The sequence below is a fragment of the Vombatus ursinus genome, unplaced genomic scaffold (genome assembly GCF_900497805.2).
Source record: "Vombatus ursinus unplaced genomic scaffold, bare-nosed wombat genome assembly UNPS02014808.1, whole genome shotgun sequence".
NCBI lineage: Eukaryota > Metazoa > Chordata > Mammalia > Diprotodontia > Vombatidae > Vombatus > Vombatus ursinus.
The window spans coordinates 1,609,525-1,628,487 of record NW_020954586.1 but is presented as its reverse complement, the minus strand read 5'-3'; the positions used below and the strand labels follow the sequence as shown (position 1 = coordinate 1,628,487).

Here is an 18,963-nt window from a genome sequence, read left to right as displayed (position 1 = left end):
TTCACAGTTCTAGGAAATGGAGGTAGACGAAAGTTAAGGGATTTACTGAGGGTTAATTAGCCAGTAAGTGTGGCCAGATTTAACTGATTTTCTGACTCTAGGTCCAGTACTCAGTCCACTACATCGCTAAGCTTGGACAGAATTGGATAAAACATTATTTCTTAATGTTTTCAGTTGAACTAAAAATGAGGTTTTTACATGCTTCTAAGCATTTCTACAGCACCCCCCAGCTGCACTCCTTTGGATCTCTGCATCATTCTCCCCAATACCTTTTTACCCCTTCCCCTTTTCTGCTTCCTTTTGTATATTGTCTTCTCCCTTTAGATTGTAATCTCCTGGAGGGCAAGGACTGTCATTTGTATCACTAGTGGTTAGCACATATGAGGCACTTAAATGTTTGTTGATTAGTTGATTGATTGAGATGCACAGCCACATTAGAAAGCTGTAGGCCCTTCACCTTCCATGGCATAAAGAAATCCTCCTCATGGAGAAGTCAGGCAGACATGCACAGAAGGAAAAGCAGCTGCTTTGTGGATCTGGACTCCGTCTTGGGTTTGCTGAATGGGGGACAGAGAAATGGCTGGCAGCCTTTGTCACCTGATGGCCACTAGTGGAGGGTAGCAGAGATGAGGAGTCTAGACCCAGAATCGAGGTGCCACCTGATTTGAGTGATACGTACACCCAGGACGATTGAGCAGGTGTGTAGCTGGTAGGACATCCAGACTCAGGCCACAGCCTTTGCTTTCTTCCTTTCCTTCCCAGAATAATTGCCAAGGGAAGTTAATATCCCTGATCCTGCTTTCCTAGGAGATCTTGTTTCTCATTTGACAAGTGAGAAGAGGTGGGAGTGGGGAAGAAAGCTATCCCTCCTCCACTATTTGTCTGCAGGCATTATCCACCTGCAGTTGGAAGACTTCTTTTATTTTATTTATTTGTTTGTTTTTTAGGCAATTGGGGTTAAGTGACTTGCCCAGGGTCACACAGCTAGTAAGTGTCAAGTGTTTGGTCTGAGGCCGAATTTGAACTCGGGTCCTCCTGACTTCAAGGCCGGTGCTCTATCCACTGCGCCACCTAGCTGCCCCGGAAGACTTCTTTTAAAGGCTCATTTGGGTTTCTATATGAACTGAAGTGCTATTAGATAGTATTGCCCTTTACTGTGCTTTTTGCCCATTACATGTTCCATTCAGAATTTAGAAGAGAGAATTCTTTTGTGAAGACAGAGTTAGAAACTGAGTTGGTTCCCATCAATTGGGGAATAGCTGAGCAAGTTATAGGATATAAGTGTGATGAAATGCTATTGTGCTGTAAGAAATGATGAAGGGGATGGTTTCAGAGCGACCTGGTAAGACTTGTATGAACTGATGCAGAGGGAAGCGAGCAGAAGAACTAAGACAGCAATTTATACAATGACAACAATATAGGAAAGATAAACAACTGTGAAAGACTTAGAAACTCTGATTAAGGTAGGGACCAACCATGATTTCAGAGGACTAATGATGACCTATTTATCTGCTGATAGAGGAAAAATACTGAGTACAGAATGAGACTTTTTTTTTTATGTGGACTGCATAAAATTTGGAATTGACTATACACATTTGTAACAGGTTTTGTTTTCTTCCTTTCTCAATGGGGGTAAGTGGTGGCAGGAGGTAAAGAAGGTAGATTTTTGCCGATTGAAAAAACAAAATTTGATTAACGAAAAATTTTTAAATAGTTTGCTGATTTGAGAAATATTTTTTTTTCTTTTATGTCTTTATTGTAACACCAGAATCAACAAATGAAAAAGCATTTACTATATGCCAGGTGCACTGCGCTGGAGATAGGAATACATAAAGGTAGTCCCTGGTCTCAAAGAGCATACATTCTCAGAGACAACACATACATGTGGCCAGCGAACAGAGTTTTAGTTTTGGCAGTCATAGGAAATGGTACATTGTTCCATAAGACAATCAACTGATATGCCCTTTCCAAAAACAATGGGAGTATAGATTTTATTACTATGCTCACAAGAGATTTTTTTCCTGATTTAATTTCCCGAGAGAAATTAATGTTATACTGTTACATTAATAACTAATTACTAATGTGTGATCCATCCTCTTCTGTTAAGGTCCAAATCCTGGAGAATGATGGAGAGATCAAATCAGTCGCTGAAGGGCATGGCTGAGTGCAGACATTGCTCCTGACCTCCAAAGCTTAGGCAGGATTCCACCCAACTGGGAAAACCAATTTCATTTTATAGTCTGGTTGTCTGTGCCTAGGGAAGGAAGCCCCTGTCCTTGGTCCCCTCCACTAGAGTTATGGGCAGCCCAGCTCCTGAAGGAGAAAACCAGCCCGTGTGGACCCATCTGGTCCTGGGGACTTTTTCTTGGGGAGCTCATTTATGGCTTGTTCAATTTCTTTTTCCAAGATAAGGTTATTTAAGGATTCTATTTCCTCTTCTATTAATCTGAGCAGTTTCTCTTTTGTAAACATTCATCCATTTCACTCAGATCGTCGGGTTCATTGGCACATAACTGGGCAAAATAGCTCCAGACCCTGGCTTTGATTTTCTCTTCATTGGTGGTGAAGTCACCCTTTTCCTTTTTGACACTGGTTAATTTGGGTTTTCTTCTTTTTTCCTTTTTTTTTTTAAATAAAATTAACCATCGGTTTATCTATTTTGCTTTGTTTTTATAAAACCAGCTCCTAGTTCCATTTATTAGTTCAACGGTGTTACTACTTTCGCTTTTATTAATCTCTCCTTTGATTTTCAGGATTTCCAATTTGGTGCTTAATTGGGGATTTAAAATTTGTTTTTTTTTCTAGTTTTTTTTTTTTTTTTTTTTTTTAGTTGCATGCCCAATTCACTTATCTGCTCTTTCTCTTTGTCAGTTTTACTGATCCTTAAATGTTCAGAGGGAGTCCCTCGGAGCTAGGGACACAAACCCGCGAAGCCTCAAGAAGCTCACAAAACCTGCGCCCGGCGCGCAGACGCAGACGCTCTAGCGTAAGAAAGCGGAACCACACTGCCTTCTGGGGGATGGAGTCCAGGTGAGCGCGTGCCCGGCAAGAGCCTTCCGCTTCCGGACTCCATTTCCCAGAAGGCGCAGCGCGCCCCTCCTGTTGCGTACTTCCTCTTGACCTTTCCAGCTTGTCCCTAGCGCATGGCCGTAGGGCGCGACGCATTGTGGGATCGTTCTTCCGGTGTTTAGAGTCGGGAGTAGAGGGCCGCCATCCGACCTGGGAAGTCCGACTTCCAAACTTGGACTGTTGGTGCGGATCCGAGGGGCCGAGCCCTGCGGGGGAGGGAAGGAGGGGAGAGGGAGTGCGCAGGCGCGACGACCCCTTCTCCAGCCCCGCCCCCGCTGCGGCTTCCTATTCTAATTGATCCTATGGGGGGAGGGGGGCGTAAAAGGGCCATTAGACACGCGCGCCCGCGTGAGCGACTGTGCGTGTAAGTGTCGGAGCTGGGCGGATCAGGGCGCCCACCCCCTTCTACCCCAAAAGGGCCCTCGTTGGTTTTGCAGAGGCCCAGGGATGGGGCCGTGCGCGTGGGCACAGACACTCCCCACGCGCGTGTGCACACACCCACGCCGTGCTCACGTGCACACCACACCCAGAGGCATACACACCCCGCTTACCACATACACCATACACCCCCGCCCACAGCAGAAGTGCACACACCACGCGCGCACTTACCCTGCCCCACACACGTGTGCACACTGACGTACACACCCATTTGCACACCCACGTGCACACGCGCCAAGCACGCACTGCACCGTCTACACACTGTCTACACACGCTCATAAGATACCCCACGTGCGCACACACATCTGCTCACACTCCCCCTCACACACCCCAGGGGCACACAGAGCTTGCTCGGGCCCCTCCTGCTGCCTCCCTTCCCACCCTGGCTAGTGTCCTCGAGGGCCTGGGGTGGGGGTCCCGGCTGAAGTGACCTTGCTTCTGAGCCCCCAGGTCCCAGCTTTCCGGGAAGGGGAAGGCGGTGGAGGCTGCCCCCCGGGAGGAGGAGCTCCCCACGCAGCAGCCCCCCAAGGGGAAGGAGCCCCCCACGCAGAAGGAGCCCCGTGTCTCTAGCTCCAGGGCAGCCTGTGGTGAGAGCCGGCCCAGGACCCCGCCCGCCTGGTCATCTTGGCCGTCCTGGCTGAGCAGAGAGGGGGTGACCATGGAACACGTGGCCGGAGTGCTCAGAGGGAGAGGTGAGCATCGGCCAGCTGTGGGGAGAGAAGGGAGTGAGTCCGCAGGTCCCCGGTTCTGGGGGTCTTCCTGGCCTTTGGTCTGGCCTGGGTCAGCCAGGCAATGGGCCCTTAGGATTCCGCACCCATCAGCGGCCTGCATGCGGCCAGAGCAGAGACCGAGGGGGCCGAAAGAATGACCGGTGAATGACCGGTGCGGACCGTGCCTTTGGCAGCTCGGGAAGAGGAGAGGAGCGAGTAGGGGGCAGCGACCCAGAGGAGGCCTGGGGGGCGTCGAGGGGGGCTTTCCTCGGCAGCCGCTGGCCCACTTCTCTACCTCCATCTTTGTCTTTGTCCAGGTGCTCTCCTTCCCCGAGCCTGGGGTGCAGAGGCTGAGGCCTGGAGGACTTCTGGGGTCCTCCCCACCAGCCTTTGGGTGAGTTGTGCTCGTCTCTCTTACGTGTCATCTCGTGCCCTGTCGTTTCTGGCGTTGGATACAATGTCTTGCCTTTATCTTGGATGGTGTCAACTTTACCCAAGTACCCCGAAGGACCTGAGCCTGGCGACCTTTCCCAGAAGTTTGCGGTTTTAATGGATGATACAGCGTAGGCTGTGTGTGTGGGTGTGTCCAAATGGCTGTGTAAATATATCCACCAGTATGTGTAGTATACCTGCTCACATGTAAGTTATTATAGCGAGAATGTCACTATTATAAATGGACAAATTGTAGATTGTATGTATAGACTTCGATGAGGAGTAGTTTCTGTTCTCAGTGTTATTAATTATGCAAATTATTTCTCTGATGTTGAATTGACCTTCCGTTGCTGGTATAAATCTAACTTGATTGCAGTGATTGATGTTTTTGGATAAATTGTTGTACCACTTTTGCTAAGATTTTCTTTAAAACTTTTAGATTGATATTTGTTGGTCTATGTTTTTCTTTCTTTGCTTTATCCTTGCCTGATTTAGGTCTTAAGATTATATCTAGGGGCAGCTAGGTGGCGCAGTAGATGGAGCACTGTCCTTGAAGTCAGGAGGACCTGAGTTCAAATGCGGCCTCAGACACATAGCATGCACTAGCTGTGTGACTCTGGGGAAGTCACTTAACCCCAATCGCCTCACCAAAAAAAAAAAAACAAAACCCAAAAACAAACCAGGCCCTACCCTGAAGGATCTTACAGTCTAGTGGGGGAGACAACATGCCAACAGATACAGACAGAATAAGTAGGAAAGAAAGAACAGAGGAAAAGCGATGGAATTAAGAGGATTGGGGAAGGCTTCCTGGAGAAGGTGGGAGTATAGTCGGGACTTAACGGAAGCCAAAGAGGTCAGTAGTGGGAGTGAAGGGAGGGCATTTCAGACCTGAGGGACAGAGACAACGTCTGGAGCCAAGAGATGCAGCCGGGAGGCTGCTGTCTCTGGATGGAAGAGTCCGTGTTTATGGTGTCAAAAGACTGGAAAGGTGGGAGGGGGCTGACTTAGGATGGATACCAGACAGAACATCTTATATTTGCTTCTGGGGGCAATAGTGAGCCCCTAAAGTGGCCCAAGCAGACCTTCACGTTAGGACAGTCCCTTTAGGGTCTGAAAGGAGGATGGACTGGAGTGGGGAGGGACCTGAGACAGGCAGACCCCCTGCCGGTACGGGCCGAAGTCCGGGTGTGAGGGGATGAGGCCTGCACCCGGGTTGGAGGAGAGAAGTGGGCAGATTGGAGAGATGTTGCACAGGTGAGACTGACCAGCCTTGGAAACAGGTTGTATGTGGGGACTGAGAGATAGTGTGGAGACAGAATGACACCCAGGTGGTGGGCCTGAGGGCCTGGGAGGATGGTGGTGCTGTGGACAGTGATGAGCAAGCAAGGAGGTGTGGGGGAAAGATTAGAAGTGAGATGTGGACATATTTAAAAAGGTCCATGAAATTCTATCGCAAATTCATCTTGGACCAGAAAGTTTCCATCCCCACCCTCCTTTGGATTAGTTTAATTAAATTTTGTGAAATTTGGATTATCTTAATTTGGAAATTAAATGGGAATCTTAAATTTCTCTTTGCTGTTCCCTTAATTTGGGTATTTTATTCTTTTGCAAGTAATCCTCTATATCTTTTTGAGTGCTCAGGGTTTTTTCCATATAACTGTGTATGTAGTAGGTTCTGATAATTCTTTTTATTTCTTCTGTTTGTTGTGGTTTCACCTTGTTTTTTTTAGAATTAATTTGATGTGCTACCCTCTTTTTAATCATATTGTCTAAAGAGTTATCAATTTTGTTATCTTTTCAAAAGGTTTGACTTTTTAAGTTTTTATTGATCAGTCTTCGGTTTCTATTTCTATTTTAATTTTGCTGATTTCCTTTTTTAGGATTCTTTTAGTTTTGTTTATTTATTATCTTTCTAGTTTTTAAAACACATATTTAGTCCTGTCTTTTTTTACTTAGTTATTGTGTGAGTGAATGAACAAATGCAAATGCATTTATTAAGCTCTTCCTGTGACTAGACAGATGAATGGGATGGACCAGTGAAGCCTTGTTTGATGTCTAGGAATACTCAGTAAACACAGCAGGCTCTATGCACTAGTTTGGACACACATAGTCACTAGTCAGCTGGGTCGGGTCCTTTACCCGGAGGCATAGACTTCATAAGACCCTGGCGTGGAAGTCGGGTGTCGGGTAGAGTTGTAGAGGGAGTGCTGGCTGGGGGTGAGTGCAGGGTTCAGGAGCAGGTCAGTGGCAGTTTGTGAGAGGTCTTGGGTGGATGGTTGGTTATGATTTTTCTTCTGCGTACTGCTCTAGCTGCATCTCAGAAATTTTGGGATGTTGTCTCGTTGGCGTCATTTTTCACCTAGTTGTTCATTGTTTTTATGATTTATTCTTTGATCCACTCATTATTTAGGATTTCATTATTGAGTCTCCATTTAGGTTTGTTTCTTTTGCTTGTGCTCCCTGACTTTATTACTATTTTTATTTCCTCATGGTCTCTAAAGTATGTGTTTAACATTTTCTTTTTATAAACATTTATTTGACAATGTTCAAAACTCCTGAATGCAAGCTGAATCAAGTTAAAACGCATTTGGAAATTGTTTAAAAAATTAAATAAAAAATACGCCACAACATAGTGCTAATTTGTGGTTTTCTGAGTCAGTATGGAGCCCTTCTGTTTGAGTTTGGGACCCACTGCCCTAAAGCATAGTCAGTATTTTGATGAAAGTGCTATCTAGTGCAGAAAAATAGGTATATTCTTAGTGGTCTCATTCAGAAGGTGCCGTAGTTAGCTCTTAATTATCTAACAGTTTATTCACCTCTGTATTTCTCTTTTTGTTTCTCTTTATTTTAAATTTGTTCATCTATGTGAGGAACCCTAAATTCTCCTGCTTATTTTACACTGCTATCTTTTTGAAATGTGGTTAATTTTTTCTTTATGAGTTTGGATCCCATGCCAGTTGGCACATAAATGTTCAGTGCTGATGTGGGTTCATAGGATCATTGATACAGAGCTCAAAGGGACTTCAGAGGCCACTGAGACCAATGCCTTTATTTCCTTGACTGTAAAATGATAACCTCAAGGCCCAGAATAGGGAAGAGACTTAGGATCACAGGAACAGAGGATTACGGATACGTAAGGAGAAAGGACCACAGAGACCATTGATTCTAACCCTCTCATTTTACAGATGAGCAAACTGAGGCCCAGTGACAAGGTCACATAGGTCGTAAGCATCAGAGATAGGATTTGAACTCAGAACTCCAGACCCTTTCCCCTGTTCTACCTCTATGCTTCCTTTAAATAGAATATAATTTCCATGTTTATCTCTGTTGATATTGTGGATTTTTATTTTTGCTTTGCCGAGTTGCAGAATTGCAACTCCTGTTTTTCTTTCCTGATCCACACGATAGATACATAGTTATTTTTTTTCTAGCTTGTTTTGATTCTGTTTTTCTTTTTTTAGGTATGTTTTGTGTAAGCCACAAATTGTAGTCGTTTTTTCTTATTCATTTGTTTTATCCATTTATCTTTCATTTTATCGGTTTAATCGATTCACATTTGAAGCTGCGACAGTTATGTTTATGTCTTTCTCCATTCACGTCTCTAGTGTTGCTTAAAAAAAGTTCAAAGTCCCTCCTCCAGCTTCTTTTGGGGGAGGGCGGCTTTGTGCCTTTTTCTAAAAAGAGTTTCTTTGCTTTGTTCTCATTAATCTCTCTTGCTTTCTGTCCAGTCTGCACTTTTCTTCTCTGATTCGTGGCCTCCGTCCGTCTTTATTTCTTCTTTGATCTCTTTGTTTATTAATGCAGTTAGAGCTTCTGAAGGACCAGATTTGAGCTGTCATTTCTGAGCAATTTGTATGTTCCAGATCTTGCCCCATCATCTTTTTTTCTGCCTCGTTCTCAGAAACATCAATTCACAAGGGAAGTAATAGAGATAGGAGCCAGGCCCAGTGGTAGAAGTTGCTGCATCCCATGTCTTTTGGTATGGCTCTACCTCTTGCCATCCCCAGGATCATTCTCCTTTCCTTTGACTGAATCCCTGTTCTCCCATCTTTCTCGGCACTAGCTGTACCTAGCTTCTGCTGTTTCTTCAGGCGAGATGTTGAGATAACACAAGACTCTTCTGTATCCTCTCAAAACTCCAGAAGGTAATGAAATGATGTAGTCTGAAAAGCAGAAGAGGTCAAAGTGCCACAGCGATGCCGTCCTGAAAACCTGAGCCTCATTATTGACACAGACAAACAGATGTTCAACGAGATATTGGGGTTTGAGACATCCTGAAAACAGAACAAAACCAAAAAACTGATGTGAGCAAATATTTGGCTTGCAAACACCCCAGACGCTAACACAGCAAAGGCACAAGAATGCCTTCTAATAGTCTTCTTTGAATATGCTATTGTCCTGTTCAGGCCCGACCTAGCACACTGGAGAGTCTCCCAGGTTCAGATTTTATTTTTATTTTCGGTTCCGGCTTCTCTCCCTCCCTCCACCCGTTGAAGAAGAGAGTCCCTTAAAAGACACCCTGGAGAATTCTGAAGAGTTTGATTCTTCTAGCCCCGACAGAAAAACCGAGGTGGCAGAGAATGCTGGCTGTCCAGAATGTGGTCTATAAATGACACACGAGGAGAGTGATTAGAAGAAAACAGGCTACTTCACATGTGGGAAATTGGACAGTGCCTAGCATGATTCCACTTTCTGCCTGAAACAAAATTCTGTTGTTTAACACCGCTGTTTTTCTGTTGATTCATTGCTGCGATGAATCATAGAACATTTGTGAATGCTCAGAACTAGGAACTAGGTCAACAAAAGGACAGTAGGGCACATGTAAACAGACCTCAGCTTGTTTCTTTCTTTCTTTTTTGGGGGGTGGGGTGAGGCAGTTGGGGTTAAGTGACTTGCCCAGGGTCATACAGCTAGTAAGTGTCAAGTGTCTGGTCTGAATGCAGGTTTGAACTCGGGTCCTCCTGACTCCAGGGCCAGTGCTCTATCCACTGTACCACCTAGCTGCCCCCACAGCCTACTTCCAGTGAAGAATTGTGCATAAGAATATAAAAAACATACGACTAGAAAATGGTGGGGGAGAGAAGGAGGATGCCTCCTGCGCGCCCGCGTTGTGCTTTACAGACCTGATCTCGTCCTGTGAGATTAGTTATAAATGCGGAACAAGGGATGAGATAGACAGTCCTCAGTGTACCTGTGTGCAGCCCTTGTATAAAGACAGACTTGGAGAAAGGTCTTGGCACTTTGGTTTGGATCCAGGCTGAGGAGGCACCGATGTCCGAAGTCACCTGTGGAGGGATGAGCCTCGTCACAGAAGTCACGGATCCATTGAAGTATCAGTAGTCCGAGTATCTCCCTTAGGATGTAATGCGCTTTGTAGGCGGTTAATAAGTGTTATATAAAGGGGGGGAGGGGTCAGATCTCCATTCTAGGGCTCCACAGTGCAGCGGAGGTGGCCATCTCTGAGAGAGGGCAGAGTACTCTTGGTGGTTGAAGATGACCTTCCAGCCTGAGAGAGTGTTTGTGGGACCCTGCCTCCCTAGTCAGTCTCCCCAGAATATAGAGTTCAGAACGAAAGTGGTGGCTGAAGTGTTGCTAAGTAGAAATTAATACGATTAACGTTGGGAACAGGACGGCTGATGTTAGTGCTGTGCGTCTGGTGTTTGTTTAGAGCTTAGGGATAATGTGCGTGGTTTTCTTGGGGTTCACTTAAGAGGATATATCAAGGTAAACTTCATCAATCAAGAACACAGTTTCTGTGCTGCTGAATTAAGTACAAAATGAGGCCCAGAGCAGTAGCTAATGAGAAAGTCGTTGAAGTAGAATCCTCAGAACTCGGAAGGCTCTGGAACTTTTCCTTGATCGCCTACAACTTTGTGTCTCTTGAGGCATGAGTTCAACAACTAAAGGGTTAAACAGGAGTTTTTTGATTCAGGAATCTGTGACCTTCAAGGATGTGGCCGTGGACTTCACCGGGGAGGAGTGGACACACCTGGAGCCTGCCCAGAGGGCCCTGTACAGGGACGTGATGTTGGAGAACTATGAGAACCTGGTCTTTCTGGGTAAGTGTGTCTGTCCCCTGGGGAGTCTTGGCGGTCTTCCTTGTAATTAGCTGTGAGTGACCTGAAATGTTGAGCTGAGTTTGGGCTGTTCTACTTGAATATTCAAGGCCGCTTCTCCCATGGCAGAGGATCCCTACTCTTTTTTTTTTTTTTTTTTTTTTTGGTGAGGCAATCAGAGTTAAGTGACTTGGCCTGAGTCACACAGCTAGTAAGTGTCAAGTGTCTGAGGCCAGATTTGAACTCAGATCCTCCTGACTCCAAGTCTGGAGCAGTATCTATTACATCACCTAGCTGCCCAAGGATCCCTGCTCCTTATGGCCAGTAGAGATAATGTTTTGTTCCTTCTTCCTGGGTGAAAAATGTCCCAACGCTTCATTCTACTAGCCCTGAGGCTGCAGCATCGCTGCTCCCTCCAATGTTTGCTAAAATACCAGAGGAGTTTGGAGGCTGTCTCCTCCAGGAGGCCTGCCGGGTCCCTTTCCTCGGGATTTCTGTGGGTACTGTGGTATTCTGCTTTGTACGGATTTCCTATTCCCTAGGCTGGAAGCCCCAAGAGGCAAACAATCCTGTCTTAAAGTTTCATCTTCCCCTTATGGTTCTCTACACACAGAAAGTACTCAGTAAAGCGTGGTGAATTACAAAAGAAATTCCCCTTCCAGGCTATTGGTCATAAGTCCTACTTTTGAGGACTTCAGGGGGTCCCTATCACTCTTAGATCTTCTGCTTGGCATTCAGAGCCCCTCACAGTCCAGCTCCTACCTTTCCTGGCTGATCCACATTTCTCTCCTTTGGGCATTCTGCAGCCATCAGAAAGGGCTCTTTTGCTTTTCCTCCTAGAAAAGAGGATTGTACATTAGCCTGTGAATAGCATATACCATTTGCTTTTCCTTTTATGTCAGTAATGAATTCAAGAGGTTGCTCTCAAAGCTGTCCTGTTTTGCTGTATTTTCTTCTGCTTTCTCTTGTTCATTGTAAAAAGGCTTCAGTGACCATCCTTTCTTTGACGTCTCCACACACTTGTACAGATTATCAACATATTTCGTATCTACTTATATGTATAGATGTTTTTTCCTTCAGCAGAATGTCAGCTCCCTTTGGGATAGTGATTTTTATGCCTTTCCTTTTTATCCCTAATGTCGAGCACAGGCCTGGCACATCCTAGGTGCTTGGCTAACATCATTGATTGATTGAAATGCCTGAATCTCAACTGAGATACAAGGAAAAAAGGTCTTAGCCTGTAAGCATGGATTGGGTCCAGTGAAGTAGGTCTGTAGATCGCACACCCTCGGAATACCAAACACGTGTGTGCACTGCAGGGGTCCTTTGCATCACACTGTAGGCCTCTCAGCTGCTTTCTTTTCCATAGCTAGAACTGAATTCTTAGATAGCTTTCTAAGCTCCCTTTTCAGCACTTTATCATTTCTGTGCCTATATGTAGGACTTCCTGTTTCCAAACTGGATGTGATCTCCCTGTTGGAGAGAGGGGAAGCCCCGTGGCGGCCCAAGGGAGGAGGCCCCCCAGGCCCTTGCCCAGGTAAGAAAGTGAAAAGTGGCAGGTGGGCATCATCTCCACACTGAGCAAAGGCAGCAGGTCCCCAGTAAGGCGGCCTCTGCCATGTTGGACTGTGTGTGGCCTCTCCTTAGAGTCCGTTAGGGAGTGTGGAAAAAAATCAGGCATCTCCTGAGCTCTCTCTTTCCTCTCCTGTTTCCCTGTCTCAGGGAATGAGGTATGTGTTTCTTCTTCTGTGTTGTAGAGTAATTTAAAATTTAGTAGCTGTCAATAAAAGAAGTAAGATTAAAGAATTTCACACTATCTTTGGTTTTGACTTACCTACATTTCCAGGCTATTTCTTTCTCTTCCCGGTAAGGGGGAGAATTTAAAAGAACGACAACAAAAATCCCATTCAGCCAAACCAGCCACGACATCCTAAAAGTCTAAGGCTAAAATCAGTTTTCTACTCTCGTGGTCTCCCTCCTCTCGTGCCTTTTGGTACCAGGCTGGTCAGACAGGCCTCAGAAAATCAGGCACAAAAAGAGCTGGTTGTGGGAAAAGGTCCCAGCTTTTGGAGAGAGAATTGCTCTTGGCTTTTTCCATGACTCTGGGAAGAGGGGCTTTCTCTGTCCCCCCCGCCACCCTATCAGCAGCGCAGCTTGCTCCGTAGCCCACACTGTGTGCAGGGAGGGCTTGCCTGGGCAGTACACTTGTGGAGCTGGATGGGATGGCTAAGAAGAGCAGGCCAGGGCCCAGGGAAGCAGCAGGCTCTGCAGGGATGCTTCACCCCGTGGGAATCGATGTGGATACCGCAAGAACGGAGGACCCAGAAGGGCCCCGGCAGTGTCAGAGGGAGGAGCTGCCTCAGTCCCATGTGGTACCAACTTTGGGGATTCTCTCTCATGTACTCAGGCATCTGCCTATTCTTTTTTTTTTTTTTTTAAGGATTTTATCAAAGTTTTTTTGTTTTTTTTTTACATCATAATTTCCTCCAGTATCTCTCTCTTTTTCCCTCCCAGAGAGCCATCTCATATTACAAATAGTATCTTTATAAAGACCAAAAACAAAAAAAAAAAGAGGAGAGGAAAAAAAATCAGTACAGTTTATTTATACATTAAAAAAAAATCCACTTCTCCCGCTTCTGCCAAGGGGTGGGTGGGGCATCTTCTCAGAGCTCTTCTTTTGAGCCATGCTTGCTTTTTATAGTTTTACAGCATTCGCTTTTGATATGTTTGTGGTTCTTTCTGTGCGCCTTGTTGTCATTGTACATATTGTTTTCTTGTCCTTACCTTCACTTTGCATCAGTTCATTTTTATCACATGCATCATTTCTTATAATAGCATAGTGGTATTACATTATATTCATGTTCTGCAGTTTGCTTAGCCTTTTCCTAATCAATGAGTATTTACTTTCAGTTCTTTACTGTTACAAAAAATGCTGCTATAAATATTTTGGTGTATATGGGGCCTTTCTTATCAATGACCTGCTTGCAAAATAAGCCTAGTAATAGAATCTCTGGGTCAAAGAGTATGGATATTTTATTTAGTTTACTCAAATAATTCAGTTGGCTTTCCAAAATGGTTGTACTGATTCACAGGTCCACCACCAATGCACTAGTATACTTGTCTTTGCACAACCTGGCCAGCATTGACTATTGCTTTTCATGCACCCATTCTTTCCACTGATGTAAATCTTAATAGGAGTGTTCTCATTTATGGGTGAAAAGTTTCATTGCTGCTATTGTTATCAGGCCATCTTAGTGAATGCCTTTGCTTTAAGTTTATTGTGTCTTCTGGCTGATTATCAAAGTTAAGCACACTGGTAGGGGTTGATGAGCTATCCAATAGTTTTAGGAGTCTGGACGCACAAAATACCTTGAACCTGGAATAGTAATGCCTCCAAAACCCAGCTTTTTTTTTTTTTTTGGTGAGGCAATCAGGGTTAAGTGACTTGCCCAGAGTCACACAGCTAGTAAGTGTTATGTGTCTGAGTCTGGATTTGAACTCAGGTCCTCCCGACTCCAAGACTAGAGCTCTATCCACTGAGACACCTAGCTGCCCCCCAAAACCCAGCTTTTGAGTTCAAGTTGGCAGGGTTGCCAGTAGGGGGTACTGTACTTATTTTTGAAAGAAACTTTTAAGTCAAATTGCTGTTATCTGATTTGTCATGCTTTTCATCATGGCCGCTTTTAAGACCATCTCTTGTTATGTTTTTGAAGAGTGACAAAAATGTGTCTGGTTGAGTTGAATTTGTTGTTTACTGCTTTTGGTATTCAGTGAATGTCTTTTGTCTTTTTTTCAATATTTTGAGAATTTTTTTAAAAAAGTTTTCTGAAACATTAAATAGATTCTGAAATATATTAAAGAGTTTTTTTTTAACAATATGGGGGAAAAACAGCAGTTCTGAAATTTTTCCTAATTTCCCAGTTTTCCAGGTCCATCAATTTTAGCTGCCTAAATTGCAAGTTGTTTTCCAGCTCCCATTTCAAACCTACTTTTTCCCCTTCCTGTATGGTTTTTCATATATTTCCCTGAAGAAGATATTTCAGCTTCCCATGATTGTTGTTTTCTTAGAATATCTGTGAGTGCTTCTAGTTCCCTTGGATGTCATTAATTTAGTACTTAGTAGCCTGGTATTCTTAGTATCTTCTCCCGTTGTTGGCTTTAATTCCTTCTAAGTAGTGTTCTACCTAGGTCAAATTGTGTCTTGTTCTCTTGATGAAAGAGATAGAAACTAGAACTTACTCTAAAGAAGTTTCCTTTCTTTCATGGCCAGCAGTGGCCAGTAACTTTTTGAACATTTCTTTCAGATGCCCTTAGTCAGGAGACCAGGTTTGAAACCAAAGATGCAAGTCTGATAAAATGCATTTACATGGGGGAGTCATCCAAGATGAGATGTCCAGTGAATGTTCCCTGGCATTCCAGGACAACTGAATCAATGGAACCAATGGAATGTTCTGCTAATTTAGAGATACAGAGGGACAACCAGGAGAGGAACTCCAGACTAACAACAGCCCCACAGAGAACAACTTGTAATGAAATGACCGGACCACATTGTATGACTTTGGAAGGAAATTTTAATCTGGCGTCCATCTTTGTTCCATCATGGAGAAATCCTGTGGAGAAAAGTCTCCATAAATATAAGACACTTGAAAAGCAAGTAAAGGATTTTTCCAACCTACTTATTTGCAGTGCTTTTTCCTTAGGGAAGAACCTTTCTAAGTATGATAAATGCAAGAAGCCCTTTAGTTACCACTCAGACCTAATTAAATTTCATAGAACACATACTGGAGAAAAGCTCCATGAGGACAATGAAAAGGGAAAAACCTTTGGTAGAAGATCATGTGTTACTGGATGTCCAAAACTTCAAATTGGAGAGAAACATGAATGTCACAAATATGGGAAAACCTTTAGCCACCGAAAAAGATTGATTAAAATGAAGAAAATTAATATTAGAGAGAAGTCCTTAGAATGTAATGAATGTGGGAAAGTCTTCAATGATAACAAAATACTTGAAAACCATCACAGAATCCATACTGGAGAGAAACCTTTTGAATGTAATGAATGTGGGAAAGGCTTCAGCCAGAGAGGAAACCTTATTACTCATCAGAGAACTCACACTGGAGAGAAACCATTTGAATGTAAAGAATGTGGGAAAGGCTTTAGTCAGAGGGGAACTCTCATTAGCCATCAGAGAACTCATACTGGAGAGAAACCCTTTGAATGTCATGAATGTGGGAAAGCCTTCAGTGAATGGGGATCCTTTAATAGACATCTTAGAACTCATACTGGTGAGAAACCCTTTGAATGTCGTGAATGTGGGAAGGGATTCAGTCAGAGGGGAACTCTCATTAGCCATCAGAGAACTCATACTGGAGAGAAACCCTTTGAATGTCATGACTGTGGGAAAGCCTTCACTTCAAGTAATGGACTCAAAACCCATCAGAGAAATCATACAGGTGAAAAACCCTTTGAATGTCATGAATGTGGAAAAGCTTTCAGTGAGCGTAAAGTACTCAGAATCCACCAGAGAACTCATACAGGGGTGAAACCCTTTGAATGTAATGAATGTGGGAAGGCCTTCAGTGACAATAATGTCCTCAAAAGCCATCAGAGAACTCATACTGGAGAAAAACCTTTCGAATGTCAGGAATGTGGCAAAGGCTTCAGTCAGAAAGGAACACTTATTAGCCATCAGAGAACTCATACTGGAGAGAAGCCCTTTGAATGTCAGGAATGTGGCAAAGGCTTCAGCTGGAGAGCAAGCCTTATTGCCCATCAGAGAACTCACACTGGAGAGAAACCCTTTGAATGTAATGAATGTGGGAAAGGATTCAGACAGAGGGCAAACCTTACTACACATCAGAGAACTCATACTGGAGAGAAACCTTTTGAATGCAGTCAATGTGGGAAAGCTTTCAGTAAGAGTAATATTCTCAAAACACATCAAAGAACTCATACTGGATTGAAACCATTTGAATGTAATCAATGTGGAAAGGCTTTCAGTGATGGTAATGTTCTCAAAAGCCATCAGAGAACTCATACTGGAGAGAAACCTTTTGAATGTCAGGAATGTGGGAAAGGCTTTAGTTGGAGGGCTAGCCTTATTACCCATATGAGAACTCATACTGGAGAGAAACCCTTTGAATGTCACGAATGTGGGAAAGCCTTCAGTGAGTGGGGATCATTTAATAAACATCAGAGGACTCATACTGGAGAGAAACCCTTTGAATGTCATGAATGTGGGAAAGGATTCAGACAGAGAGTAAACCTCATTACCCATCAGAGAATTCATACTGGTGAGAAACCTTTTGAATGTAATGAATGTGGAAAAGCCTTTAGTGAGAAGAGACACCTTATTAGACATCAGAGAACTCATACTGGAGAGAAATCTTTTGAGTGTAATGAATGTGGGAAAGCCTTTGTTGAGAGGGGGTCCTTTAATAGACATCAGAGAACTCATACTGCAGGGAAATCTTTTGAATATAATGAAAATAGGACAGCCATTAATCAATGGGGAACCCTTATTAGCCATGAGTCAAGTCACACTGGAGAAAATTCTTTGAATATATTTAATGTGGGAAAGGATTCAAACAGAGGAGAAACCTTATTATAAGCCTAACAGAAGACTTGGTTTAGAGGAAAAAGTGGATATCGGGGAGGCTTCAGGGAGAAAACAGGCTTATTAGACATCAGAGAATTCATAGGGGAAAGAAATTTTTTGAGTATTTTATGTATATGTATGCATTAAAACTTCCAGCACCAGTAAAACAACTTACGTAGTGACTACAGTAATGTAAAACAACCTTGAAAATTTTTGGAAATCTAATCAATGAAATGATAATTTACATTGATTCAGTTGTAATCAGTTATCAGAAGGCTAATTGGCAGTGAAGTCACTGATTGTATGTTCAGTATAGGAAATAGATTTTCCGACACAGCCAAGGGGACTTTGTTTTGTTTAACTATGCTTATTATCAGAGAGGGCTTTTATTTGGAGTAGGGGGAGTTATCAGGGGAGAGCAAGAGGGTAGGAATTGTTGTTCAGTTGTGTTCAACTCTTTGTGAACCTATTTGGGGTTTTCTTGACAGAGATACTGGAGTGGTTCGCCATCTCCTTCTCCAGTGAACACCGAGACAAACAGGGTTATGTGACTTGCCCAAGGTCACCTAGCTAGCAAGTGTCTTAGGTCAGATTTGAACTCAAGAAGATAACTCCAGGCCCAGCGCTCTATCCATTGTGCCACCTAGCTGCCTTGTGGCTAGTAGTAATAGTGATGCTTAAAAATCTGTGTCAGTGAAATATTTAAAAATGCAGAGAAGAGAGCAGAAAAAGTTTCAGACAAGCAGGGATTATTTATTTCTCTTGTGTTAAATTTAATATTTGCTTAAACTGCACATAATAGGATTTCAGTTTGAAATACAGTCTTTTTTGTCCTTTGTATATGTAGTATTGTAATAAATTTTTGAACAAAATAATAAAGGTTCACAATTTTATATGCAATCTTCTTTTTCTGTTCTATATATCTTTATGTTTAAGATGATAATAAAACAATTTTAATGGAAAAAAAAGAAAGCATTTAGCCAGATGATCTGCCTCATTTATCATCACAGCATTCATGTTGGAGAGAAATGCTGTAAAATGTTATGAATATGGAAAATGCTTCAGCCCATCCCAGGATTCATACTCAAGAGAAAAATTAGTGTTCCAGATGGGGAGATGCAGGTCATGTGTAAGGATGGCTGGGTTGCTAGGTGGGATGAGATGAGAAGCATGTTCTCGTCAGGGGTCAACTAGCTAGTAGACACTCACCAACTTAAAAAAATAACCACAAACCACAGCCCTGGGATGACAAGAGTCCTGAATTGGAGTGTACTGACTTCCGTAGGTACTGTGCTCATGGTTTCTGGAAGTGCAGCTTGGACAATGCTGTTCCAAGCGGAGACAAGGAGAAACAGGGAATGATGGCTGGATGAGATATGAAGTGCCATCATGTCATCCACGCCATTCGGTGGTCATAGTTGCCGATAAGGCCTTTTGCAAACCTTCAAGTGCTCGCAGGTAGTAGTAGGAATGGTGGTGGTAGTTAATGGTCATTATCATTGTTCTTGTCATTCTCCCATGGTTTTAATTATCATTTGTATGCAAATGACATCCAGAGATTAGGGTGTGTGTGTGTGTGTGTGTGTATTTGATAGATAGGTATCTTAAATTCAACAGTGTTCAAAACCAGCTCTTTATCTTTCCCTCCCAAAACCTTCCT

General features: G+C 43.5%; 1 protein-coding gene across 1 annotated transcript; it reads left to right on the top strand.

Moving 5' to 3' along the window:
- Positions 1-3,170: 3,170 nt before the first annotated feature.
- Positions 3,171-17,798, top strand: LOC114052562 (zinc finger protein 345-like). The gene is made up of 6 exons (XM_027875225.1): positions 3,171-3,252; positions 3,958-4,199; positions 4,535-4,856; positions 10,582-10,708; positions 12,147-12,242; positions 15,010-17,798. The coding sequence occupies exons 4-6, from the start codon at positions 10,675-10,677 to the stop codon at positions 17,313-17,315; spliced, it is 2,436 nt and encodes an 811-aa protein (XP_027731026.1). The 5' UTR covers positions 3,171-3,252; positions 3,958-4,199; positions 4,535-4,856; positions 10,582-10,674; the 3' UTR covers positions 17,316-17,798.
- Positions 17,799-18,963: the final 1,165 nt, after the last annotated feature.

Excerpts from the sequence above, each read along its gene's own strand:
- LOC114052562 (XM_027875225.1), top strand. The coding sequence starts at position 10,675 with ATGTTGGAGAACTATGAGAACCTGGTCTTTCTGG. Across the intron at positions 10,709-12,146 it reads TGAGAACCTGGTCTTTCTGG|GACTTCCTGTTTCCAAACTG; the intron begins GTAAGTGTGTCT and ends GCCTATATGTAG. Across the intron at positions 12,243-15,009 it reads CCCCCCAGGCCCTTGCCCAG|ATGCCCTTAGTCAGGAGACC; the intron begins GTAAGAAAGTGA and ends CATTTCTTTCAG.